The sequence below is a fragment of the Aquarana catesbeiana genome, linkage group LG01 (genome assembly GCF_042186555.1).
Source record: "Aquarana catesbeiana isolate 2022-GZ linkage group LG01, ASM4218655v1, whole genome shotgun sequence".
Taxonomy (NCBI): domain Eukaryota; kingdom Metazoa; phylum Chordata; class Amphibia; order Anura; family Ranidae; genus Aquarana; species Aquarana catesbeiana.
In genome coordinates this window covers 235,926,284-235,953,372 of record NC_133324.1, presented here as the reverse complement: position 1 = coordinate 235,953,372, position 27,089 = coordinate 235,926,284, and the positions used below count along the sequence as shown (strand labels likewise).

Sequence of the window (27,089 nt, the reverse complement as noted above, 5' to 3'; positions counted from 1 at the left end):
TGGGACTGTCTCCCTTGTGCTTTGAATCAGACATGTTGCAGAGGCAGTCTGGTAAGCAGCAAACAGGCTCAGGATTAGAGGCAAGGCCCCAATTACTCAATAAACCTGGACAGCTGATAGCAATTGAAAGCTGCAGAACGATGACCAAAGTCATTGTAGGCAGGCAGCATGGAGAGATCAAAGATCACTCCACCCAGCAGAATGAGGTCAAAGCTCTGTCCCAAAGCACTAAAGGCTAAGGTCATCTTTTGGAGCATGTTACACATTACACCCATATTTAGGTGTAGCATGCACCAGCATTCCGCTCAACCCCCCCTTCCCCGCACCCCCTGATCTCCCCACCCTGCTGTGATTGGAAGGGAGAGAGGAAAGATCCTTTGTGCCGCACATCCACGGAGTCCTATGGTGGTGATGAGAGACAAACTCAGGCTGGGCTTCAGCCAGGCCACACCCCCAACAGTTTTCGTTCCGCCCCCCCCCCAGTTAAGGGGGGTGGAGCAAAACATGTTGGGGGCATGGCCTGGCGGGAGCCCAGGATGAGGTTGTCCCTCTTATCATCACCATAGGACTCCGTGGATGTGCAGCACCAGGGATCTTTCCTCTCTTTCTTCCAGTGACTACAGGAGCTGGGACAAGCTCCCTTGCTCACACTCCTGCAGCGGATGGGGCATCATCCACACTACACCCCAAAGTGATCGAGCCTGAGTGGCACACTAATAGACCGTGGGTCACACTGCTGTGAATGGATGCAGGAAGAGCGCACAGCTGCAACATTCATTCACAGCACTCTGTGAATGAGAGAACTGCACAATGAACCACGAGGGCACTGATGAGCATGCTCATGGTTCATTCACAAGCTCTGCAGCATTCAAACTGACAGCCTGTACAGAAGTACGGGCTGAAAGCTGTAGGGCAGTGTTTCAAAACCTGGGGGTCGAATGATGATTTGTCAGGGGTCACCGAATCCTGGGCTGTTCCTGAAGCCTGCACTGCTCTCCGAGCCTTTTTGCCGCCGCCTAGCAGAGCTATCCCTGGAGCCTGTGGCTGCCCAGCAGGGCTGTTCCTGGATCCCACGGCCGCCCACTCAGACTCTTCGCAGCCGCCCATTCAGTTCACAGCATGGCTGGGGGGCAGAGACTAGAGGTCAGCTGACTGGTGAGGAATGTGAAGTGGGAGGGGCTGGAAGAGACCCCATCTCCTGATTTCAGCATTGGTGTCACTGCTACGAGACACCACAAAGTCAGAGACACAGTGAAGCCGGAGACACAGTGAGTAACACTACCTGTGATTATAGTTGCCATTAAAAAGTCCCCACTACAGTTCTCAGATCAGCAGATGACCTTGATCAAGAGCATCTAAGCTGGCTGATCAGAACTCCCCTCAGCATTGCCACTCATCCCATTCCCCCCAACAAGGAGTAAGAGAAGGAATAAAAATAGAGAATACATGGAAGGGAGAAGAAAAGAGGGGGAGGAACAAAGAAAAAGGGAGAGAAAGAATAAGAGAAAGAACAAGAAAGACGGCTAGAGAGAGTGATGGGAAAAAACAAAAACAAACAAACAAGAAATTAGGATAGAGAGAGATAAAAGGGAAAGAAAGGATAAGAGAAAGAGTGGTACATCATAAAATGTACCATAAAGGGGTTTTAATACTGTATGAGTGGAAGGGACTCAGGGAGCGGTAAATGTCCGTGGGTTAAAGGTGCAAATTACTTGTCTTGGGTGCTGACAACCCACAACTTGGGAAATTTTATCAAGGGGTCATGGCACTAGAAAGGTTGAGAACCACTGCTGTGGGGCTTGTCAGCAGAACCCTGACATAGAACCCCTAATCCACTGTTTATGGGCGAAACACCCTGCAGGCTCCCGCGGGATAAAAAAATTATAAATGCACATTTTTTTTCTCCTGCAAAATTATGTGCATTTATTATTTTTTCTTAAGTTGTAAACTTATCCTTTAACCCCTTCCAAAGCAAAGCCAGTGGGAAATAAGGAAATTATATTTAGCTACCAACAGAAATAATTCCAATGCCTGGCTCAAAATGTCTACTCAAATAAGTCTTCAGAAACAGGGCAAGCGCAGAGTAACTCTGGACCTAGAAAGTGCTCTGAAGTTAACTAGAAATAAGTCTGAAAAGTGTCCACATGGACCCATATGGGACCCAGTGTTAGAGGTACACTTCCAGGCTAATCCCACAATTCCCAGTCCAGCTGCTTCCACTGGCAGTACAATTTAAAACTGAAGAAAATGGTTGCTAGAAACATCAGTGGAAGTGCATCTGCAATGAAATGCTTTAGGTCTAAGGGGACTTGGTAAAGCAGTTTTACTTACATGATCCTTCATTCCCATAGGCTCCTGTGTGCTGCTAGACCAGCCCCTGCAGCCTCTTATCCCCTGCACTCCAGTGGTCAGATCCCTCTGACTTCATCATGCAAGGGCCAAAGTCCTGCAGTGGACTTGAGGACACTTGGGGACAGTCGACTGTGTAGGGGAGTGGAGAACCAAACTAAGCAAGCAATTACCTCTTGTTGTGCGAGCGCAGACTCCTGCAAGCAAGGACTTTTAGTTTTGCAGGAGATGGGCTTGAAAACAGCAGAGCTGGAAAAAGACATTCATTCTAGGGCACAAGCAAAAACTGAGGCATGCTGGTAGTAGGAGGAGTATAAGGGTATTTTTTCAGTAGCCAGTGTCAGCCAGTCCACCTGTAGCTGGCAGCAGAACTCGAATGTTTAGAACTTACTTTGTCCCTCAATAGACCAGAAAAAAAAAAAAAAAGACAAAATCAACAGAAGGGTACCGATCTGAAAGTCAAAAGTAACTTACTCTTTCCGGAAGCCAGACTGGCTTTCTTTACATGACACCACAACAAAGGCTGCTCCAGGAAAATTCACATCCATACTGACTTTGGACTCAGTGACTGGGAATTCCTCAGATGGAAACTGCTCTGGGGCATGCTAAAAAACACAAGGCAAGAGTACTGTACTGTCATCCGCAAACTACCACAAAAAATTGAGAAAAACTCATGCAAAACGTATTCCAGCCAAGTTAGAAAACAAAAATAGGATTTTTTAAATTTTGAAATTCATTGAGGGACACAGGAATTTAGCAATGGTCAGGTTATACTACTGTCTAGAGGAGATTGGGACACTGGCAAACAAAAAACTGTTCAGCCCAGTATAACTCCTGCTCCCATCATGTCAGTTTTGTGACAAAACAATACCAAGAACTACAAGAAATGGATTCTATGGCAAGTACAAAAATCTAATTTTCATCCTTGTTCATTAGGGGACACAGAAATTCAGTGACTTTTATGGACATCCAAAAGCAGTCCAACTGAGGGGTGGTAAAACCGCAACAAAGTACTAACGGGAACTCAAAATTTAGAGAATGTGTGAACAGAGGATCGGCGGCAGACTAGCAAATCTCAGAAACTGTTGCTTGATGAACAAAAGCCCAATACGTGCTCACAGATCTAGAAGTGTGTTCTTTGATAGGGAAGGGTGGAACCCATACCATAAGCTTGAATAATAATCTGTCTGAGACAATAAAAAATGGTGGAACAAGAAGTAGTTGGTCCTTTACAGGGGCCATCATTCTAATGGAAGCAGTTATGCACAGCACAAACTACAGTTTGGTCCATATATATTTGGACACATTCACAATTTTAGTTTTTTTCAGGTATTTACCAAAACATATTCAAGCTATAGTTGTATAATGGATATGGACTGAAAGTGCACAATCTGAGGTTTAATTTGAGGGTATGTACATTCAAATCGGAGGAAAAGTTTAGGAATTACAGCTCTTAAGAGGGACCAAAAGTAATTAGACAATTGAATCAAAAGCAGTTTAATGGCCAGGTGTGGGCTACTCCTTCGTTATTTCATCAATTAAGCAGGTAAAAGGTCTGGAGTTGATTCCAACTGTGGTAATTGCATTTGGAATCTATTGCTGTGAACCTACATCATGCGTTCAAAGGAGCTGTCCATGCAAGTGAAACAGGCCATTTTAAGACTTCAAAAATGAATCCATGATAGAGAAAGCAGCAACATTAGGAGTGGCCAAATCAACAATTTCGTACATTCTGAGAAAAGAAGAACGCACTGGTGAGCTCAGTAACAAACAGGCCTGGACGTCCACAGAAGACAACAGTGGTGGATGATCGCAGGATCCTCTTTATGGTAAAGAAAAACCCAACATGCAGACAAGTGAAGGACACTCTCCAGAAGGTGAGCATATCATCGTCAAAGTCTACAATCAAGAGAAGACTTCATGAGAGCAAATACAGAGGGTTCAGCACAAAGTGCAAACCATTCATAAGCCTGAAGAATAGTAGAGTCAGATTAGACTTTGCCAAAAAACATCTAAAAAAGCCAGACAAGTACTGAAAAAGCATTATTTGGACGGATGAAACTAAGATTAATCTGTACCAGAATGACAGGAAGAAAAAAAGCATGGAGAAGGCTTTTAACAGCTCATAATCCAAAGCACACAACGTCATCTGTAAAACATGGTGGAGGCATTGTGATGGCATGGGCATGCATGGCTACCAGTGGCACTGGGTCATTGGTGTTTATTGATAATGTGACAGAAGCAGCCGGATGAATTCTGCAGTACTTAGGAGATATATACTGTCAGCCCAGATTTAGCCAAATGCAGCAAAGTTGATTGGACGGCACTTCACAGTACAGATGGACAATGAGCCAAAACACACAGCAAAAGCAACCCAGAAGATTTTGAAGGAAAACAAGTGGAATATTCTGCAATGGCCGAGTCAATCATCTGATCTCAACCCAATTGAGCATGCATTTCACTTGCTGAAGGCAAAACTAAAGGCAGAAAGACCCACAAAGAACAACTGAAGACAGCTGCAGTTAGAGCCTGGCAAAGCACCAGAAATGAGGACACCAAGTCTTTGGTAATGTCCATGGGTTCCAGACTTCAGGCAGTCATTGCCAGTAAAGGATTCTCAACAAAATATTAAAAATGAATGAACATTTTATTTATGATTATATTAATTTGTCCAATTACATTTGAGCCCCTGAAAATTGGGGGACTGTGTATAAAAATGGTTGCAGCTCCTAAAATTTGTACTTGATATTTATGTTCAACCCCTTGAATTAAAGCTGAAAGTCTGCATTTCAAATTCATTTGGATTGTTTCATTTTAATTTTATTCTGGTGGCATACATAGCCAAAAGTTTTAAAATTATGCCTGTGTCCAAATATATATGGGCCTATCTGTATATCCAAGTCATAGAGGGAGTACTGGAGATGGACAAAAGGGATGGAAGTATGGTGTTCTGGTTGAGTTGTAGAGAAGATTAATTCCTGAATTGTTTAAAAGGCAGACTGATTTTCCACCATGCTTCACAGTCACAGGCTACATTGGCATGGCTGCTGCAAACCACGGTTCTGAGAGGAATCCCATTCGCATGATGTTAAAACTAGAAAGTCTACTACCTGCATATAGAACACTGCACATAGAATACATGACTTGATGCAAGACAAGTAACTTTCACCCAGGCAATTTTATGTAGAACTAATCCTAGCCTTTCTGCAAATGGGCCTGGACCAGCATTTGGCCCTTAGCACCATCAAGGTTCAGGCCTCTGTGCTTACAGTTTTGTTCCAGGCAGGGCTGTTTTTAAGGCAGGGCAAAAGGGGCAGCTGCCCTGGGCCCTGCATTGTTGTGGGGTCCAAAGCAGCTGCCTCATACTTGCCAAATATCCTGGTTTAAATTCCCTTGTCCCTTGAAGTTTTAGTCCTGGGCTGTGTCCCGATAGCTCAGTGTGAAGTGCTGCTACTAATGCTGCCCAGCTCTGCCCGATTGTTGTGTACGGATGATTTACCTGCAGACCCTGTGTTTACATCTAAATAACCGGCATTCATATGTAAATAGTGGCAGCATTTATATGTAAATAGCAGTGTCCAGCCGCATTAATAAGAAAATAAAGGTGGCATTCTTATGCATATCATGCCCCCTGAGGTCATATCCACCATCACCTATACTGAATGCTGCCCACGGGGGAGGGGCATGCTTGAAAGTCCTGCCTGCAACTGTGGTCATTAAGCCTACCATCAGCCTGTTCTGCAAAGGTAAGAAAAGTGGTGGTGGTGGTGGTGGTGGGGGGTGGTGGTGGTGGTGGGGGGGGGGGTAGTGTGGGGTGTGCAGAGGTAGGCAGAGAAGGAATTACAGTTTGGGGTGCACAGGTGAGCAAGGAGGGGATGTATAGAGGTAAGGAAGGTGGGTGTAAAGATGAGCAGAGGAGGCAGGTAGAGTTAAAGGGGGGGAGGGTTGGAGTGGAGAGGATGGGGGAGGTTTGGGGGTGCAGATGCACTGCTGTGTATCCGCTAAAGGGCAGCACATTTCTGTGGTGTCAGGAAAGCGATTTTGCATGTGTTCCCAACACCCCCCCCCCCCCCAGCACTGACACTGATCCCCGGAGTTCTAGGATCCCTTGGAGTTTTCTGTCTATTGATGGGTCCGCTCACCACCCCAGTCCATGGTGTGCAGGCAGTGAGAAGATGGTGTGCTGTAACCTCTAGCAACCAATCATTGAGCAATATTACTGTACAGTAGTCTCTAGCAACCAATCAGCAAGCAGAAATCATGTGCTGTAACCTAAAGCAACTAATCAGTGAGCCATAATGTGTGCTGTAACCTCTAGCAACCAGTCAGTAAGCAGTAATGATATACTGTAACCTCTGGCAACCAATCGCAATACCTGCCTGATCTGATACAGTAAACTGATTTTGAGTCCAGTTGCTATTTATTGTATGTCTCAGAGCAGGTGGAGAGCGAAATTGCATGGGGGCCCCAAGAAAATTTTTTGGGGGGACCGTTGCCTTCTCATTTGATCAGGCCTTATGCGCAGGGTGTCTCCCATATGACTACCCCTTGTATGTTCTCCCACAACACTGATTTCAGTTTGGTTCTCTTGGCTCTTCAAAAGTGATGCCATTCGAAAGGTGTACAAAAGCGCTTGCATTTTGCATGCCGATCCACAGCCAGTCACCAGAAGGTCCTTCTCCTAAATCACCAACAGGAGACCTATCTTGGAGATAAACAGAAAAATTGTATTTTCCGCACTCAGGATACGATCGTGTTGCAGCCTCCCCTAATCGGTTCCCAAAGGGAACTTACAAATAATAAAAACAAAAAGTGGGGTAAGTGGCGCTACCCTAATAGCAAACAGGTAGGGGGGTAGTAATGACCCACCTTAGTGTGTAACCACACCTAAACTATACCCAAAGTACTATGTAAACATGTGTGTGTTAAATAAACAATAGTGTAGCATAATGCACATCAATCCATCAGATACCATCTAATTATAAAGTTAACTGCATCTACAGGGTTAAGATGCAGCACCACATACACAGTGAATGAAGGTGAAATTACAACACCACATAAGCAAAGTGACTAAATACCGTATTTATCGGCATATAACACGCACCCCAAGTTTAGGAGGGAATTTTAAGGAAAAAAACTTACATTTAAATGTCCATCAATGCAGCCTTGTCCAGTGTCCAGCTGAAGCCTTGTCCAGTGTCCAGCTGAAGCCTTGTCCAGTGTCCAGCTGAAGCCTTGTCCAGTGTCCAGCTGAAGCCTTGTCCAGTGTCCAGCTGAAGCCTTGTCCAGTGTCCAGCTGAAGCCTTGTCCAGTGTCCAGCTGAAGCCTTGTCCAGTGTCCAGCTGAAACCTTGTCCAGTGTCCAGCTGAAGCCTTGTCCAGTGTCCAGCTGAAGCCTTGTCCAGTGTCCAGCTGAAGCCTTGTCCAGTGTCCAGCTGAAGCCTTGTCCAGTGTCCAGCTGAAGCCTTGTCCAGTGTCCAGCTGAAGCCTTGTCCAGTGTCCACCTGAAGCCTTGTCAGTGACATTTCCAGCCTTATCAGTGTCCTTGCCCAGGCTGCAGTTAAACTGCAGTGACTTGTCAGTGTCACTGCAGTTTGAAAATGGCGCAGCCGGCGCGGAGATACAAAGAGCCGGCTCTTCTCAGCTCTTTTCGTAGTCCCGCCCAGACTGGGCGTGACTGTGAGCGGAGCCGAACGCCGCCCATATACATACATAGCCAAGTGTACTCGGCTAGGTTGGGCTAGCTCCGCTCACAGTCACGCCCAGTCCCTGTGTTATGTCCATCATAGGGCGGGACTGGGTGTGACTGTGAGAGGAACTAGCCGAGTACACTCGACTATGTATGTACATCGGCGGCCGGCTCGCTCCACTCACAAACAGCAGGGGGGGTGGATCGGCGTATAACACGCACCCACGATTTTCCCCTGATTTTAAGGGGAAAAAAGTGCGTGTTATACGCCGATAAATACGGTATATCACTTGTGTGTATCAATAGATGCCAAAAGGTAGGTTAATAAATATCATATACCAGTGCTAGAAAAAAAATCCCTGTGTGTCATAGGTAACTACAAACAACTAGTGTTACTCATAAAAGTGTACTAAAAATTAATAAGGAGCATAAGAAATTCCATAAGTACATATTTATTATTTTTTGATATTTATTAACCTACCTTTGGCATCTATTGATACACACGAGTGATATATTTAGTCACTTTGCTTATGTGGTGTTGTAATTTCTCCTTCATTCACTGTGTATGTAGTGCTGCATCTTAACCTTGTAGATGCAGTTACCTTTATAATTAGATGGTATCTGATGGATTGATGTGCAATATGCTACACTATTGTTTTTTTAACACACGTTTACATAGTACTTTGGGTATAGTTTAGGTGTGGTTACACACTAAGGTGGGTCATTACTACCCCCCTACCCGTTTGCTATTAGGGTAGCGCCACTTACCCCACTTTTTGTTTTTATCTTGGAGATAAGGCGGGAGACTTTCAATAACCCTTTCACATTACAAATCAAGGCTGTGGCCATAAGCTCTTAATGCTCCACAATCAAGGGATCCCTTCTAAGGCTCTTAGTCCTGTCAGCTAACATCCGACAAAATAAGTACAAGCTTGCACTGCAGGTTCCAATCACTTGTCTATGGGATCCCTAAAGACAGCTGTATCCTTCTACAGTCCTACTCCAAAGGACACAAGGCTGACAGGCACTAGGGAGGGACAAAGAACTCATCAGGGTTCCTGCAGTCTCCATAAACGAGGACAGCAAAAAACTGAAAGGTCTTGACAGATTAAGGAACCCTAAAGAAGCCTAGACTGAGTACAGCACTGGTAGAAGCTACAGGCTGATTCTTGAGTTTTAAAGTGGTGCAGAATGACTACTTCTGTGTAATTTCGTCCCTTAAGAACCTAAAGTTCAACTAACAAGCCAAAAGCTATTTTCATCTTCGTTAGAGTAAGGGAAGGTCATAACTCCTGGCAGCTTTTTTTGCCATCTTTGTCCTAAGAGATTTTACCTTCACTTGCTGCCGCATAGCCAAAAGAGGAAGTGAGATAAAATATCTCCAAAAGGAGTCACCAGAACTTGTGTCCTCATTGGAAGATTTTCCCTTTATTACTTTTCTGACGTCAACCCAACATTTGGGATTTTCTTTTATTTTCACTTTTGATGATAACTGTACAAATAGAGAGGGTGATCCTCCCTAACGGAGTCACAGACAGGAATAAAAACTGACAGTGTTTTAATCCCTCTCTACTGTATCCAAAACTAAGAAAAAAGTTTTGCCTTTAGTTACACTTCAAAGGGACACTGTAGCAGACAGAACCGCCTATGGATCACAAGAGTGCAGTTTGTTCTGCACTCCTGTGACCCGTTTTCAGCTGACAGTGGGCTACAGCATGCTGTTGGCCAACGTCACTCGACCAGTCCAGCCTAGGGAAAGATCTCTACCATATGGTCGGGATCCACCCAGATGCCTCGACCGGCACCTGGATCAGCCTATCAGCGATCCTCAGAGAGCCTGAGCCAGACCTTCCTGACCCCTCTACAGCCCAGTGCTCCAGTGAGCACTGGAGGGGAGCAGAGAGCCAGTGACTGACAGGCTTGGCTCTCTGAACAGAGCGGAGGGTGACAACTGAGTGATCAGAGGCGTTAGATCGCTCAGTTCTCAGTGCAGAGTAGGCAGGGGACAGCTGCAGCAATCTGGCATATAGGCAAGTATAAATGTGAGTTTTTTTTTTTTAATTCTGAACGTCTCTTTTAATGAGGAGATAGCAGGTGGCAAAATTCCAGGCCATCTGTGCCTGTTACGTTAGGGGGCACGTTTGCAGGTAGAATTTGAACTGTAATGCCCCGTACACACGGTCGGATTTTCCGATGGAAAATGTCCAATCGGAGCGTGTTGTCGGAAATTCCGACCGTGTGTGGGCTCCATCGGACATTTTCCATCGGATTTTCCGACACACAAAGTTGGAGAGCAGGAGATAAATTTTTCCGACAACAAAATCCGTTGTCCGAAATTCCGATCGTGTGTACACAAATCCGACGGACAAAGTGCCAGGCATGCTCAGAATAAATAAAGAGATGAAAGCTATTGGCCACTGTCCCGTTTATAGTCCCGACGTACGTGTTTTACGTCACCGCGTTCAGAACGATCGGATTTTCCGACAACTTTGTGTGACCGTGTGTATGCAAGACAAGTTTGAGCCAACATCCGTCGGAAAAAATCCTAGGATTTTGTTGTCGGAATGTCCGAACAAAGTCCGACCGTGTGTACAGGGCATTAGTATAGTGTGAGCTTGACACATCCAGTATAGCGAGACTGGCACCCCAGGTCATACAAACCCATCTGCTGTGTAGCAGAAGAGTCAAGCGGGTAAAAGAGAAGAACCAAGGATTCTACATGTCACTTGCACTCAGGAACAGCCAAAGTGATTCCTCAGAGAATTAGTGGAAAAAATAAAAGAGCGTAGAGCACAGGTGCTACACTTCACCCACCCATAAGTGGAACTGTAAATGCTGCCTAATGGACCTAGTGAGCACCTAGCTCCCAGTGAACGGCCTTGTGCAGCATACACCTATGATCATTTAGAGACCAGGTCACACCTGGGGCTTTGTCATGGCTGTGGACCTGCAGAGAACTCCATGATTAACACAGTATACTTTGGTATGAAAAGCACCACAATGGAGAGCACAGTGCCTAAAGGTCACGCTCCTGGCTTTCTCTGCACGTCCAGTCCAGCGGGGTCAAAGTATGGCACTCTAAAGTTAGGTTTAGGAAAAGATGATCCAGATAGCGGTGTAGAGAGACCAGCTTAACAGTGATGTAGCATGAATCTTGAAGAATAAACAGTAGCTAGCAAAAAATGTTTAGACTTTAATCCACAGAACAAAGAAAAGACTTTCATTCTTCTACAACACTAGTAAAAAACTTAGGCATGCTGGGAGTAGGAAGGGGTTATCCTGGGCCACAATTTTTTTTCTGTCATCGTCCAGTTCTCCTGTAGGCAGCAGTATAACCTGAAAGCCACTGAATTATGGGTCCCTTAATGAATTAAAAAGAAAGCCAGCTTTTGATTGGTTGCTGATTTTTATTGCAGCAATTATTAAATGCCAGCTATATAAAAAAGTAAACTTTACCTAAAAAAAAAATCATCAGCGTAAAAAGCCTTATGGTTAGATTTGCACGAAAATAGCTTTCAGAAATAGAATGTAATTACTACATAATAGGTAAATTTTATGAGGCTACCAGTAAATTGTACGTAATTATTGATGTAACATAGTCTAGTAATAATTTAACTTCATACCTGTAGGAAAGAACAGATCTGCTTGGTGAGGTCCAAAAGACTATCTTCCCCCTGATGCAGGGCTCTGGTGATGGCAACACAAAGCCATTCCCGAATTGGCTGAGCATTTCCCTGGTAAAAGAGATCCGTGGTGGAGCAATTCTGGGAATGGATGCAGTGTTGTAAAGACTGAGCTATAAGTATAGACGACGAGCTGATAGTCCCATCTGGAATAGAAAAAAATAGGATTTACTGTATAAAAACTGAAAAGGAAACCAGGTTTACATCATGCTCTCCTAAACATTTTTACACTGTCACAAAAATGTCAGAATCAGGTGGAGAGAATAATGGAGAGTGGAGAGTGTCAACTAGAATAGTAAAGGGTGTTTATCAGGACATTTTTTTTACTTGAGGGAGGGTGGAAGTCATAGATCTAGTGTGGAGAAGAGTGTCTTAGCTTCACAGGAGAGATGTCCATACTGCAAATATAGCTGTCAATTTAGTTTCATTTTTAGGATAGATAACCTCTAGGATCGGTGCAGATAAGCATAACGTTACCAGGAAGAGGTGGAGTCAGAAGCTGATTTGACAGTAATTGTAGGTGTTCCAGTGTGATGTCTCGGATGGCAGGAATGTGGAACAAGCGCGTAAAAGTGTGTGGGGACTTTGGTGCAAAGATGTTGAGTAAAGCGACACGACAGTAGAGTCTAGCCAAGGCTGATTCACATCTTAGTAGTTCCCTGGAAAGAAGAAAAAAATGCACCTATTACTATCTACTGAAAAATCGGGATGATTTTACATTTTGATGTTCCATATTTTTATTGATTTCCGAGTCCTAGTTTGAGAAGGTGACCTTTCTATTTGTTCTGGTGAACATTCTCACTGGGACAGCAAAAAACTGTTTTCTTTGTGCTCTTGCAGAGACAGGTGCAGAAAAACACACATCTCTGCACATGCTGGGAAAATTTCCAATAGGGAAAACCAGTGACAACTGTCTAAGGGTATTTCACTTCACTTCAGAAAGATTTCCTGTTGCTTCCTTTTGTGTCTGTGGGGCAGGAAGTGAAGGGAAATCTTCCCAACAGGACACAGACAGCTGAAAAAACAGAAGCTTTAAAGCGGAGCTCCAGCAAATACTGTAGCTGCTGGCTTTTAATATTAAGACACATATCTGTCCTGGAATCCAGCGATGTTGGCACCGCAGCCGTTTTTCCGATCAGTTCTTGGGTGATGCCACCGCCATTCGTGGTAAGGTTCCCTACTGTGCAAAGTGCTTTCCAACTGGCCCAGCAGTGGCGGTGTGGGGGGAAGAGGGCTGAACATCCGGGGGACCTCACCGCAGCCAGGTCTCCCTGAAGTGGGGATGGGTACCCCCCCCCCCCCCCCAAAGGTGCCAAATGTGGCACTGGAGGGGGGAGGAAGCAAACAAGCAGAGCTTCCCTTTTTGGGTGGAGCTCTGCTTTCATTACCCTCTACTGCAGGGGTAGGCAAATCCCAGACCTCTAGCTTTTGAGGCGCTACAAATTCCAAGAGGAATTACACGACTAACAACCACAACCATGCCACCCCCCCGCAGGGGCAGAGGCATGATGGGACTTGTACTTCTGAAACAGGAGGATCAAAGTTTGCCTAGCCTGCTCTACCCTTTCTAAAACTAAAAAAAAAATAGTCTTGGCTATAGATACACTTAACATTATTATTATTTTTTTTTAAACATGTACCTAACATACTAGCACATTATGCCATTGTCTTGCAGGTTCTTTTTTTAAAAAGGCTGTGGTTTACTATCGCTTCAACAGCTATTGATGTATAGATAAGTCTAGTCATTAGTACAGATTTCAATGTAGGAAACCAGCTATCTTATTATGCTGCCACTTATAGATTCTGTTGTGATAGCACATGGCTGGGTTACCTGTGAATTTGGATGTTTGTGCTGTCCAAAGTCACTAAGCCGTTAGTAGCCATTCTTCTGTATCCCACAGGCGGCCTCTCCAGCATGTCTATGGGATACCAATACCTCACCAGGACTCCTTCACTTCGCAGATATGTCTCTACTTGTACTAACTCATTAACCTGAAGAACACATGAATTAACAGCAATTAATGAAAATGGGTATAAAAAAAAAAAATTACATACATTTTACGTTAAATATGAGCATTGCCACTGTTGGCATTTTTTCGCTTTCAAGTAGTTCCCTTACGGGCACATTCTCCAGTGATTCATTGAATCAAGTCCAGCACATTTACAATAGGGGTCAGCAAGTTAGCAGTAAAACAGTAGGATGATTGCAAGAGCATGTTAGAAAATTCTAATCAACTATGCAATTTTTCTATCATGACAGGTAAGCTTTTATTACAGGAGCATACTATTAAACATAACTACAACAGTAAAATTGACAGACGACATATATGCACTGCCATTTAAATTGTACAAACTTTTCTACGGGCTAATCAGAAACAGCTCTAGGCAACTTGTTGTAAAACAACTCACCGAATCAACATCCAGGACCATCCCATGCAAGGAAAATGTCTTCAGCATACCCCTGATTGCAAATTTTGGTAAAGCTGTTCCCACACCAGTGCTGGCAACATTATTACTATCAGGAGACCGAATGACCACAGTAATACCTAGACACATAACAATCACAGATGATTATGGAAAACCTTCAAGAACACTGGGAGATCTCAGAGAAGCTGTTGAATATCTTTCTTGTGAATTCCATACCTTTGCGAACTTTGTCAATGGTGAATTTATTTGCTTCATCTTTAATATCTTCAATGGTGGGAAGGTAAAGATCCCTGGGGATACCTCCATTCTCTTCATACAGAAATTCTACTGTCTGCCTTGCTATATCCACCATTCCTGTAATGCAAATGAACACCAAGCTTTTTTTTTTTTCAGAGGCCACAAAAAAACCCATTAGCATAGTTTTACAATTCACTAGCAATTAAAAGTATTTGTTGTTGTCTGGTTAGGCGAAGCAAACATGTTTCACACCATCCCGAGTGTTTTTAAGCACTAATCTCACCGGTAGAATGACTTAGTTTTAGCTTATGCTACTGTTAAGGTTTACACATGGACACAAACAAACAATGAATGCCTAATATTTGCTCCATTTTGGTCTTTGAAATAACCAATTGAAAGCATTATTATTATATCCATTTAATAAATACAAAAATATCAGAGCTGTTCTGATTTCTGTGCACTCTGCTTGTGTTATCTTAAGCAGTCTAATCAACCCCCCCCAATTGTTATCTTAGATTACAGAACACCTTCATGTTTTGAAGATGAGCAGAGGTGGAGGAATTCTGAAGTTTAGCAAAAAACCAACTGGCTAGTGCCGACACCATTTTTCTGGGTGATTTCAACAAAGATACTGTGTTGTGAGCTTACAACAGGAAATTAGGAGCGGAGTGCACTTTTGAAAGATTGACAGATATTATATAACATGATTTCCCTGTTTACTCAGAGTAAGTGTGCAGATTAATAAAGGCAGAAGCCATTATCTGCTTACCTGCCCCCCAAGTCAGTGATAATGTATTGATGCAAGAAGGTCAACAAGAACTCTGAAAAACCTGAAAAAGTTCCCATGCAGTGCGGCTGCTCATTTATGTCTAGGGGATGTTAAAAGCACTTTTACGTAAAAATCCTCTGCTTCCTTTTTAGGCAGCGATCCCCTATGCTCCAGCGACGGACTGTCCTTTGGTGCCCTCCCGTCCAATGCAGGGTTGTGGATCCTGTGCATTGGTCTTGGTGATGTCAGGACCCTAGATCATCAGAACATGGGGAAGAAGACGGTGAGGGGACCATTTGAGCAGCACAAAGTTGCTGAGGATTGGGCAAGTAAATCTACTTTTACATGCCTTTAGACCTAAATGTGCAGTTGACCCTTATGCCTGGTACATACAAGAAGATTAATGGATGAATGTTCTTTGTTGCATGCTAGTCTCATATCAAAAATTAAGAGCTTACTAAAGTTACGAAAATTCTCGAATGACAATAAAAACTTGGAAGTGATGTCATGTATTGTATTTTCGAACGACAACTGTACTGATTAAAAACTAAAATCGTACGATCTGGTATCGTACAAGAAAAATTTCCGTGCTTGTCCTATCAGATAATTTTGAACTAATGATCAGATTATCATACAATTGATTAGAAAGCGGTATTTTCCTTGCGTATTTCTGATTGTGTGTACAGGCACACCCCCACAAAGGGGAATTTTTAAATTTCCTGGAGCTCAGGTTTAAATAAACTGACCTTCTGAGAAAGGCCAATTTCCTGTCATATGACTGATGAAAGGGTCCTGGAGGCTCTGAAACGTTGCTCTTGCTGTAGCAATGTGCTTTGGACCCACATTGTAGAGCCACGGTGTGCTGGTGACGCTCTTCTGCCTAGTTTCCTGGCTGTCACTGACGTGGAACAAACATGCAGTGTAGGTGGTCTCATCTGACATCTTTGTTGCATATATGTCAGTAACTAGGCAGGCACTGACACCACTGGATCAGTGTAACAGCCAGGCAATTATTTCCAGATCCAGAAATAACAGCCTATTTAATTTCCTTAAAAAGGCTTTCTTTAGTAAATGTACCTACATATATTATCGTATGTTTTCTCTTTTAATGCAACTTTCAATCACAAATATAAAAACACAGTCAAGAAAAGAAAAGTATGTCTGGTTGACCAATCCATACCAAGCTGTAAAGCTCCTTTAATCTGGTCCAGGCCCGACTTTCTTTCAGCTTCATTACGGAACCGTCTCCGAATGGTGGGAAATACTTTGGTCTCCCAGGCTTTCACTAGCAAGGCATAGTGGTCCTCCTATAAGATACAAGATGAGTCCAGGATAAATTAAAGAGCATTATGATGTGCCCAGTTCCTTCTCCCTGACACACCATGTATAAAGTTGACCATGGGAAGAAGCAGCCCTTTTGTACTGAGAATACTGATGTTGTTAATCACAAACAATACCATGTTTTTCCATGAAGTGATAAACACAGTGGTGATTGTTATTTCAAGAAGCAAATTTCTACATCTCCTCACATTTGGACACTTATTGCTTATAAAAAGATTTATTAGAGTTTATTACTTTCTAAGTCAGTGATCTAGAACAAGCATGAAGAGAGGAAGACCAGAACACTCCTGGTTTGCAGTCTGCACACATGGTAAGTGCCCCAAAGTACTGAAGGCACTGGATTGGCATGATAGACAGGCAACAAACATTTTTAGAATGAGAGGCATTTAGATCAGGAGGGACAGAGATCATATAATTGCTTCAAGTTTTAGTTTAAGTCAGTTTCTCTATGGATTGTTCTTTCAAAAAAAAAAAAAAAAATCAGGAGATTCTGTTACTTTGACCATTCAGGGCAAAGTGCCAGGTTATATTTAAAGAATAACCCCTTAACCAAAGATTTTCTTCTTCCCCCACTGCTCTGTTCTTCTGCCGGGAGCCAAAACTCTGCATGCTCTGTGTAAGATGACATCCTAACAAAATGTCTCATCATTTAAATCCCAGCACTGTAACCTGGAAGGAAGGAGAAGAGATCACACGCTCTCCCATACTAGGAAATATCAGTACCAGATAACGTCTGATGGCTCTAAAGAAGGAATAGAGCAGTGAAGGATAACAGAATGGTAAGTATCAGTAGACGAGGGATTGTCTTTTAAAGGGAACCAGTCACTTGTCCTAAATAGACAAAGGGATAAGTTCTCTAAAAAATTATTTGAGAAATATCTGACCCGTGGCATATCATCATCATCCTCGTCATCACTCTCATCGTCTGCAATTGGGGGAGGATGTGGATCAGGACCAGATGTAATAAAGTTTTCATAGCTCAGCTCCACCTTATATCGACAGGAGGCATCGCTGTCATACTCTGGAACAGGAAAAGATATGGCTCAGTATGCGATGAATAAAAAGACTGTAGCACAATAACATATGTGGAAAAGAGAAAGGCAACAGCGCTCTCTGCAGGGAAAACCCAATCCATACACCAGATCCACTCACAGGTGCCTAGGCTCGATGTGTCCTATCACACTCAGACGTAAAAAATAGTAAGAAGAGCCGGCAACACTGAAATCCTTGAAGTGTCGTTTATCGGTACATCAGAGTGACAGTAAAACAATAGCGCTGATGTGTTTCGGCAACAGCTACGACTAAGGCTATTGCCGAAACGCGTCAGCACTATTGTTTTACTGTCACTCTGATGTACCAATAAAAACGACACCTTAAGGATTTCAGTGTTGCCGGCTCTTCTTACTATTTATCACAATAACATACGTACTTCTAGTACCCATTAAGCAGGAATACTTACGCTGTAGGACAGTGGCTGCTGCAGCAACGCGGCAGGGAGGACCGTGACTTCCAGGGTCTGATGCTATGCTTGTTCCAGCATCATTGTCACTGTCGGAGGCCATGGCAAAAGGTAGTGCTTCAAAGTTTGCGCTTATCTCTTCAGCCAAGTCTATGCACAAATCCGCAGCATTTCGATGAGCCTGGCCCTCAGCAAAAGCAAACTGACGTGATCCAAAGTTAGCCCGTATTTTTGTATTCTGTAAAAAGTAAAAGTAGTCAGTAAATTCTGGTTAAAGAAAGGAATAATCACGTTTTCTGATAAATGAAATGCAAGGGGATTAAAGTCTCTCTTTATAAATTCCTAGTAGTATTTATGTTTTATTATTTTATATGGGGTTTGTATACATTAAAGTGGTTGTAAACCCTCACACATACACAGTGAAGGGACTAGCCCTAGATGATACACAGAGATGAAACAAATCCTCGTACGTAGGTTGTACCTGTTTATCTGCAGCCATTTGTCCTGTACAGCCTTCTACAATGCACAGATGAAAAGGATTTTCACAAAAGCACAAAGCAGAAAGCGGGGAGCTGAAGTTACACACAGCACAGCTCAGTGAGGAAAACTCTAAGAGCTGATTGGAGGGAAAGGACACCTCCCCTCCCCCCCCAAAAAAAGCTGAAGATATCGATCACAGGGTGTGGGATGGAGCTCCCACCCCAGAAATGGCTAGTTTTCAGCATTTCTAAAATTAAAAAAAGCCACAGCTGAACAACAGGCTGCTTTACAAAACACCCTTAGAGCCATGCCACATGAACTTTTTAAAGACTGCTCTCTGCCCATTGGATAAGTAGATTTAACCTTTACATCCTTGCGTTGGGAATTACAGCTTAGTCATAAATCTCAACATATGTGCATTCCCCAGATCAGCCTCTCTCAACCAGGGCTCTATGGAGCCTTAGGGTTGCCTCCAAAAGGTTGCTAGGAGTTCCTGGAGCAATAAGCAAATTCTCCCTCTCACACAAGTAATAACTGACACCAATAATCTGTTTGGCTTCTCTGAGGAATTTTTCCAACTGACCACAAATCTAGGGCGCATTATCCCCCACTAACCAGAAAGCCAATAATCAGTGAGCTGTAGATATAATAATTATTAGCAGGGGATCCTTGAGACTAGAAAGTTATTTCAAGGGTTACTCCATGTTAAAAGGGGTAGCAAAAGGCTCCCCCAGATCCTGACATTTACTGCAGGGTTTAGGACATATTTGAACCTTGGAACATATCAATATATACCAGGGTCCATCAGTCAATCCACCTGAAAATGGTTATTTGTAATGATATTCCTGAAGGAGGGTGACAGAATGGAGCATAGAAAAGAAATGTCAATACAAACAGACCTAAACCATCTTCCTTTTACAACAACATGAAGAATGTTGCCATTGTTACCTTTTTCTGAATATGCACAACAGGCCACATTCCTCCAGACACATCTTCTAGGAATGGAGCAAGTCTTTGGCCACAGTAGGTGAAATAAACTCTTCCTTTAGCAGGCTGACCAGGGGGTGGCGGTGTGCCATCTGTTCTCTCCCAACCTATTCCTGCGACATCACCTGAAAAGCACAAATCACAGCTCGTGCCAATGCCAGTAAAAGAGGTAAGTGAAGCTAAACAATGAGGCAGACGGAATTTAATAAAAACACTGCAGTGTTAATGGAACACATTCATGCATTTTTGATTTTGATTCATTTTGTAATATTGCCGTTTTGGCGCTTCGTGGGTGCTTAAAATGGCATTTAACAGAACACCACACAGCAGAGAAAAGTTACAGGAAGAAAAAGCAGTTCTTTAAAAGTACAAATAACATGAACTCAGCCCCCGTACATTAAGTACCCATGTTTGAAGTATATATCTTTAAGGCCTTCTACACAAAATATAACCAATCACACTCTGCTGTGAAACGTTAATAGGATACAAGTTAAAAAGAAAAAAATCTTACCTGGCAATAGAGCCACATCTAAACGCACACTCTTCCACTGCAATAGACTGGATCCATTATAATGTACAGCTCGTCCATTGCTAACAAAAACATAGGAAACTTAGTTAAAATAAAACCAACAAATCTGGGTTTCATCCTTACACCTTAATCTTTGATCATCCCTCAATAGCTTTCCCAATAGTAAATCTACATATAGTGGTAACTAAAAACGGATATTCCTTACCGAAAAGTTCTTCTTGCTTTCCACACAGTCAGATGCTTTAGAATAAAACCATGTTTTAAACATTATTCGTCTTATAAAGAGAAAGTGCCGCACTCAACAGTTGTGCACCTCAACTCAAAGCTGATGTCCAGGTATACTTTCACTTTAAATAGTTCAGTTGGGGCAACTCCTTCACCAACATGTGTGCCCACTGGGCTAGCCTCAACTACATACAGTATATAGCATTGTGTTATGTCTGTGAGAAGAGACCTTCCCATTTCACACCCGGAACAAAATAGCATTGGGCTGAGTAGCACTCAGCCATTCAAAGACCGCTTTGTATTCTAGCAATAAGTTAGAGAGGTGGGCTGATGACGTTACAAGCTCCGACTCGGCCAGAGAAAACTTTGTATTTACCAATAGGCCAGCTTAGCTCAAACCAACTTGGCCTAATACTAACCAATTAAACTGAAAGTAAACCTTGACATCAGCTATAAGGGCTCTGTGCTATAAATTGTTCTAGTAAAAAATAAAATTATGATGTAGTATACAGAGTGTTGAAAAAATAAAATAGTGACCCCCCCCCCCCTAACATTTGCACTCCAGTCTTCATATGTTAAAATATAACTGACATTTTTCCAATAGACTAACATACCAAGTGCACATAAAAGCCCCATAACTCAAAATATATCCATAGGACCCATGAGTCAAATCTACAAAATTGTTCTCCAAAAGTCAACAGACTAAGTCCAATCTGTCACACTAAAGTCGGCCATGGATGATGCAATTTTCCCATCAAAACAGTGAAGCCTGGTACACACCAACGTTTTTTTTTTTGTTGGAGCCACTGTACTAACCATCCGACATTTGTACAGCGATCTCCTCCACTGAGCTGTTGTGTTTCAACAGGGGGATGGCCCCCACACCAGAACACTCCAATCAGCGCTCTTCGCCATTGGCTGAGAGCGCTAATTGGGAGTCAGTCGGCTGCTGGTTTTCCAGCATGCTTGTCTGAAAGAAGCCGGTCAAATAGCCGGCTTCTGTCAGACAGATCGACATACACACGGCCCGTATGTCAACCTTTTTTTTTTATGAACTGGCAAATTTATCCCAACATTCGGCCTGTGTGTACCCGGCTTTAGTGTTGATGGGGGGAATCCCTCCCATGGAGCTATTGTGTTCCCCCGGCAGGGGTGGGGAGCTATCCCTGCTGGGAAAACAAACAGTGATTATTGCTAGTGGCGATAGCTGCTGGCTATAAATCGCATAAAAAAATTCAACATGGTGGTTGTACCCAAGTTGATCGATGGATCAACTTGGATACAATTCAACCTGCCCATACATGATTTGAATCTTAGCCGGTCCCTGCTGAACCGTTCTAGATTAGAATCATCTATGACCAGCTTTACTGTCTGCAAACCAATGCCTCTTAACCAAACTTAAGACTGATTTGTGCTCCGGAGTGCTCTTTTAAAAGTCCCCACTCACCAGATTTAGTTGACCTCATGTTTAGTAAGTGAGTCTATCAGCGCTCCTAGATTTTCAATCACCTTCTCTAGGTAAGATCACCCTCAAAAAAGGACACAGGCCTGGCCATCCACAGGTAATTCACATTGTAGGTATATATGATCATAGGAAACACAGACTCAAGAATACATCAATGCGCATCATCTTTATTTGTCCAAAAACATTCACACTCACAATGTTTAGGTGCCCAGCTAACACCTGGAATGAATGCACAGCATCTAAATAAGAAAACAGTCACTGCTCAGCTCAGCCTGAGCCAACATGCGTTCCACCAAGTGGAAATGATGCCACCGGAGGTCTGGCTGGACTTGACACATTTAGTATATTGTGAAAATGTCAGTGTTATATTTTAACATATGAAAATTGGAGTGCAAACAGTATATTAAGTGGTCACTATCTTTTGTTTGTATTTTGGATTGTTGACTGCATAAATATTTTTTTAACAGTATTATACATAATTCTTCAACACTCTATCAAAATTAATAATTTTTTTTTATTTTTTGGTTTAGCACTTTACTAGAATAGTTTTGAGCACAGAGCACTTAAGTTGGGGCGCACAACTGTTTTAGGAGTGCGGCCCTTTCCCTCTATAGTTAAGTCACATTCATGTACAGGGGTACATGTGGTGAGCTGCAGCTATTTTATTTTAATTGTGTTTACTCTAATTAACAAAACACTAAATGGATCCAAAGTGTGGGTGTCCCATATACATTACTCATTTTAAGATCTATTCAGTTATTTGGGCTTCATCACACTTACTTGTGAAACAGACAAGTACCAACAGGGTTAGTCCAGGCTCCATCTCGTTTTTCTGCTTCTGTTGCAAAGCCAAATGACACTATTGGGCCAGTGTCATCATCTATGTCTCCATAAGAAACAACTTCAACTTCCCAGTAAAACGATGGAGCCTGAGAAAATCATAACCAAGAGTATAAAACATGGCTAATGGAGATTTCATTGTATATTACTCTACTTTATGGTTTAACAAGGGTATCTATGAATTATCTCACATTGCTGTAGGTCTACAAAAATCCCAGCAATACCATGGAAGCTCAATGAAGACAACAATGTATATACATGAAGCTTATCCGTAAAGTCAGAAGAAATTACTCACAGAAAAATGGTTTCTGCAATACAAAGCTCTCCTAGAAACTACGGACCTCTGTACACTGCCCTACATACTACTGACCTCCATGTTGTTCAGGTAGAGATCCACCTCTCAAAGGTTGGCTACCCCTGATATAAAGTATGTCTTAATCTGTGTAGCAGAGTTAATGGCAGCAGCTCTTTATGCATTGTGTGGCATGCCACACCTTTTCTGCTGACCCCTGAACTCTACATTACTTTAGCCGGCCATAGATGGATTGAATCTTGACCAGTTCAGCAGGGACAGGTTGAGATTTGATCCATCTATGGGTAGGTTGGTTGTACTGAAGTGTCAATCCATCAATTGGACTTCAGTACAACCAGCCTGTTGGCTGGTTGTACTGAAGTGATCATTGTGTTCTGCCATCAAAGAATGCTCCCCGTCGGTAGAACACAATAGCACTGCTGAAGCAATTCCTCCAATACCACCGACTGTGTTGATGGGGAAATCGGGCAATTTTCTTTTGCATCATCTATTGCTTGCTTTATGCTTGATCCCCAGCCTTTTACTTCCAGAGTGATTTTTCCACCTCCTAAGATCTTTCCTTCTACTGATCAATGACACAGGGAAGTTTTTTCGCCACTGACCAATGACATAAGGCAGTTTTTTTCCACTATACAATGAAACAGAGCAGTTTTTCCCATTATCAATGATATGGAGTACTTTTTTCCCCCCTGACCAATTGTCCTATTCTTTGAATCCTTTTTATGGCCACCAATATGCTTTGTGGAGTGGACCTGTCAAAGGAGAAGATTTGATCTGCCATTTAGCTATTTTGCCATTTAGCTATTCCAGGCTCTCAAGAAGGGGAAAAGGAGCTGAATGACCTTTTCTAATTTAAAGGCCAGTTTTAAAAGGTAGGAAACCATCCTTGTGCCTCTGGTGGTGGTTGGAATCTTCACATATGCATGGTGGAAATTTAGTAATCCTAAGTTTGGAATTTAGATCTTAGACTTAGTCACAGGAATTTATTGTATGAACTTTTCATACATGGTTTGTATATATATTTTTTCATTCTGAAATATTTTTTTACCACAGACTTTTTTACCGCAAACTTTTGTTTGCGTAAATTTCTCTTCACATTTTTTCCAATTAATTGAATGAATTACACATTGATATAAATAGGCCATGGCACATTTGGTGAACACATTTGCTGTACAAGGTTAGATAACGTATATACAGTTGTGCTTACAGGTTTGAGTACCCTGGCATAAATTGTGAAATCCTGGCATTAATATTGAAAATATGAGTGATCATGCCAAAAAAACAGTCTTTTATTTAAGGATAGCAATCACATGATGCCATTTATTATCACATAGTTTTTTGGATCCTTTTTAAATCATAACAGAAATTACCCAAAGGGCCCTGATAAAAAGTTTACATATCCTGGAATGTTTGGCTTTGGTACAGACACAGAAGGTGGCACACACAGGTTAAAATGGCAATTAAAAGGTAATTTCCCACATTTGTGGCTTTTTAAATAACAATTAGTGTCTGTGTATAAATAGTCTTTGGGTAGTCATGGATGCACCAAGCAGGCTAGACACTGAGCCATGAGAAGGTAGAAAAGAACAGTCAGTCAAACGACCAGCGTAACAAGTTAATGAAACTTTGCAAAGATGGAAAAGGATATAAAAAGATATCCAAAGCCTTGAATATGCCAGTCAGTACTGTTCAATCATTTAATAAGAAGTGGAAAATGTGGGGATCTCTTGATACCAAGCCAAGGGCAGGTAAATCAAGAAAGATTTCAGTCACAACTGCCACAGGAACTGTTCGAGATACAAAGAAAAACCCACAGGTAACCTCAGGAGAAATACAGGATGCTCTGGAAAAATAGGATTTTTAAAACAGCTTACCTGTAAAATCCTTTTCTTTGAAGTACATCAGGGGACACAGAGCCATAGTAGTTACTATGTAGGATGTCCCATAGCAATGCCAACTGAAGGGAGGGAGACACAACAAAAGTAGGGCACCTAGAGACTAGAGGACAAACTGCAGCCTGCAGAACACTGCGCCAAAGGCGATATCCTCATGACCTTTTACATCTACTTGATAGAATCTGGTAAATGTATGGATTGAAGACCGAGTTGCGGCCTTGCAGATCTGAGCCATGGAGGCTTGGTGATGCACTACCAAAGAAGCACTAACAACCCTGGTGGAGTGCGCTTTAATATGAAAAGGAGGAGTTTTCCCTTTTAAACCATAAGCTTGAACAATCACTTGACGAATCCATTTAGAAATGGTAGATTTCGCCGCCGCCTGTCCTCTTTTAGGACCGTCTGGCAACACAAACAAAACATCTGTTTTACGAACCTGAGCAGTCGCTTTTAAATAGACCTTGACCGCTCTTCACCACATCAAGAGAATGTAGTGACTTTTCTTCCACAGAACGAGGTTCTGGAAAAAAATGAAGGCAGAACAATATCCTGGTTTAAATGAAAACCTGATACTACCTCTGGTAGAAAATTAGGATGAGGCCGCAATACAACCTTATCCTTATGAATAATCAAATATGTCTCTTTACAGGAAAGAGCAGCCAACTCTGATACTCTTCTAGCAGAAGATATGGCAACCAAGAAAACTATTTTCCTTGTCAAGAGGATCAAGGGAATATCTTGAATTGGTTCAATAGGCTGTTTTTGTAAAGCCGACAGGACTAAATTTAAGTTTAGAATGTGGGTTTCAATAGCCAAACCGTTAAATTTTGTGTTTGTAAGGTAGGATGGAACACCGGACCTTGTGAGAGAAGATCTGGCCACAGGGGCAGGGTCCAAGGGTCTCCTACCGCCATCCTTATGATCTCGGCAAACCAAGATCTCCTGGGCCACGCTGGGGCCACCAGAATCACCTCCTTTCCCTCTTGCTTGATCCTGCGTAGGAGATGCAGAAGCAGCAGAACAGGAGGGAACGCATAGATCAGTGAAAACAGATCCCATGGAAAGACCAAGGCATCTGTTCCGTATGCCGTCGGATCCCTTGTCCTTGACACAAAGTTGTCGATCTTGTTGTTTAACCTGAACGCAAACAGATCCACGTCCGGAACTCCCCATTTTTGGCATACTGACAGAAAGATGTCGGGGTGAAGAATATGATTCACCTCTCTCTGGGCCACACGACTTCTCATGCCCCCTTGGTGATTGATATAAGCCACAGCTGTGGCATTGTTGGATTGGATCCTGACAGGATAATTCCCTAGTCTGAGTGTCCAGGCCTTTAGGGCCAGGCGTACTGCCCGAATCTCTAGAATACTGATGGGCAAGGTCAACTCTGATTTGGACCACTTCCCTTGGACAGACGCTTCTTCCAGGACTGCTCCCCAGCCCAAAAGTCATCTGTTGTTACTACTTTCCAGGTAACTGGTAGAAAGGATTTTTCTTTTTGAAGATTTTTTGGATATTAACCACCAATTGAGGATCTGACGCACTTTGGCAGATAAACGCATCAGGAAGTCCAGAGTTTGGACCTTCTTGTTCCAAGTTGACAGGATACTGTTTTGCAGCAGTCTTGAATGAAACTGCGCATAAGGAACGGCCTCGAAAGAAGCCACCATTTTTCCCAATAAACTCATGCAAAGATGAATAAAAGGATTCTTCTTTGTTTTGACCAACCGAATCAGTTCCTTTAAGGAACCGATTCTTTCCTGGGGCAAAAATACCCCTTTTTGGACTGTATCTATGATCAGCCCTAAGTACTGCAATCTCCTTGATGGATTTAAGGAGGATTTATCTAGGTTGATGATCCAACCTAAGTATTCCAGGTAGCCGACTGCGGTGACCAGACTGGTTTAATGGGCTACCGATTGATCTATCAAGAGTAGATCGTCTAAGTAGGCTAGTACCGTTATACTTTGAGCCCTTAACCTGGCTAAAGGAGGAGCCAGGCTCTTTATAAAACACTCGAGGTGCAGTAGTTAGCCCGAAAAGGTAGAGCTACAAACTGGAAATTAAGATTTTCTACCTCGAAGTGTAGAAATTTCTGGTGAGCGGGGAAGATCGGCACATGGAGATAAACATCCTTGATGTCGATCGACGACAGAAGTTCTCCCCCTTGTAGGAAGGAGACTACTGATCGGATAGACTCCATGCGAAAAAAGGAGCTTAGATCTTTGAGATCCAGAATGTCCATTTGGATTTAACCAAACCCCAACCTCTGCTCTTACATGGGGACCACCATGACTACTTTTGCCAAAAAAAATGGTCCAATGCTTGAGAGAGAGACTCTGGATCCTTAGGAACGTTTGATCTGAGAAAAAACGAGGAGACGGGAACTCTTGGAACTC

The 27,089-nt window shown here is 42.8% G+C and overlaps 1 protein-coding gene across 3 annotated transcripts in view; it reads right to left on the bottom strand.

Annotated features, from left to right (window-relative positions):
* The window catches only part of HECTD4 (HECT domain E3 ubiquitin protein ligase 4), a 282,112-nt gene that overhangs the window by 37,765 nt on the left and 217,258 nt on the right, over positions 1-27,089 (bottom strand). For all 3 annotated transcript variants that reach the window (XM_073625973.1, XM_073625959.1, XM_073625965.1), the window contains exons 47-58: positions 22,420-22,568; positions 19,932-20,011; positions 19,382-19,545; positions 17,954-18,191; positions 17,379-17,515; positions 16,334-16,460; positions 14,364-14,501; positions 14,130-14,266; positions 13,552-13,712; positions 12,198-12,379; positions 11,661-11,866; positions 2,824-2,954 (exon numbers count right to left, since the gene is read on the bottom strand). In XM_073625973.1, the coding sequence (XP_073482074.1) occupies positions 2,824-2,954; positions 11,661-11,866; positions 12,198-12,379; positions 13,552-13,712; positions 14,130-14,266; positions 14,364-14,501; positions 16,334-16,460; positions 17,379-17,515; positions 17,954-18,191; positions 19,382-19,545; positions 19,932-20,011; positions 22,420-22,568 (1,850 nt within the window). The remainder of the gene's footprint in view (positions 1-2,823; positions 2,955-11,660; positions 11,867-12,197; positions 12,380-13,551; positions 13,713-14,129; positions 14,267-14,363; positions 14,502-16,333; positions 16,461-17,378; positions 17,516-17,953; positions 18,192-19,381; positions 19,546-19,931; positions 20,012-22,419; positions 22,569-27,089) is intronic.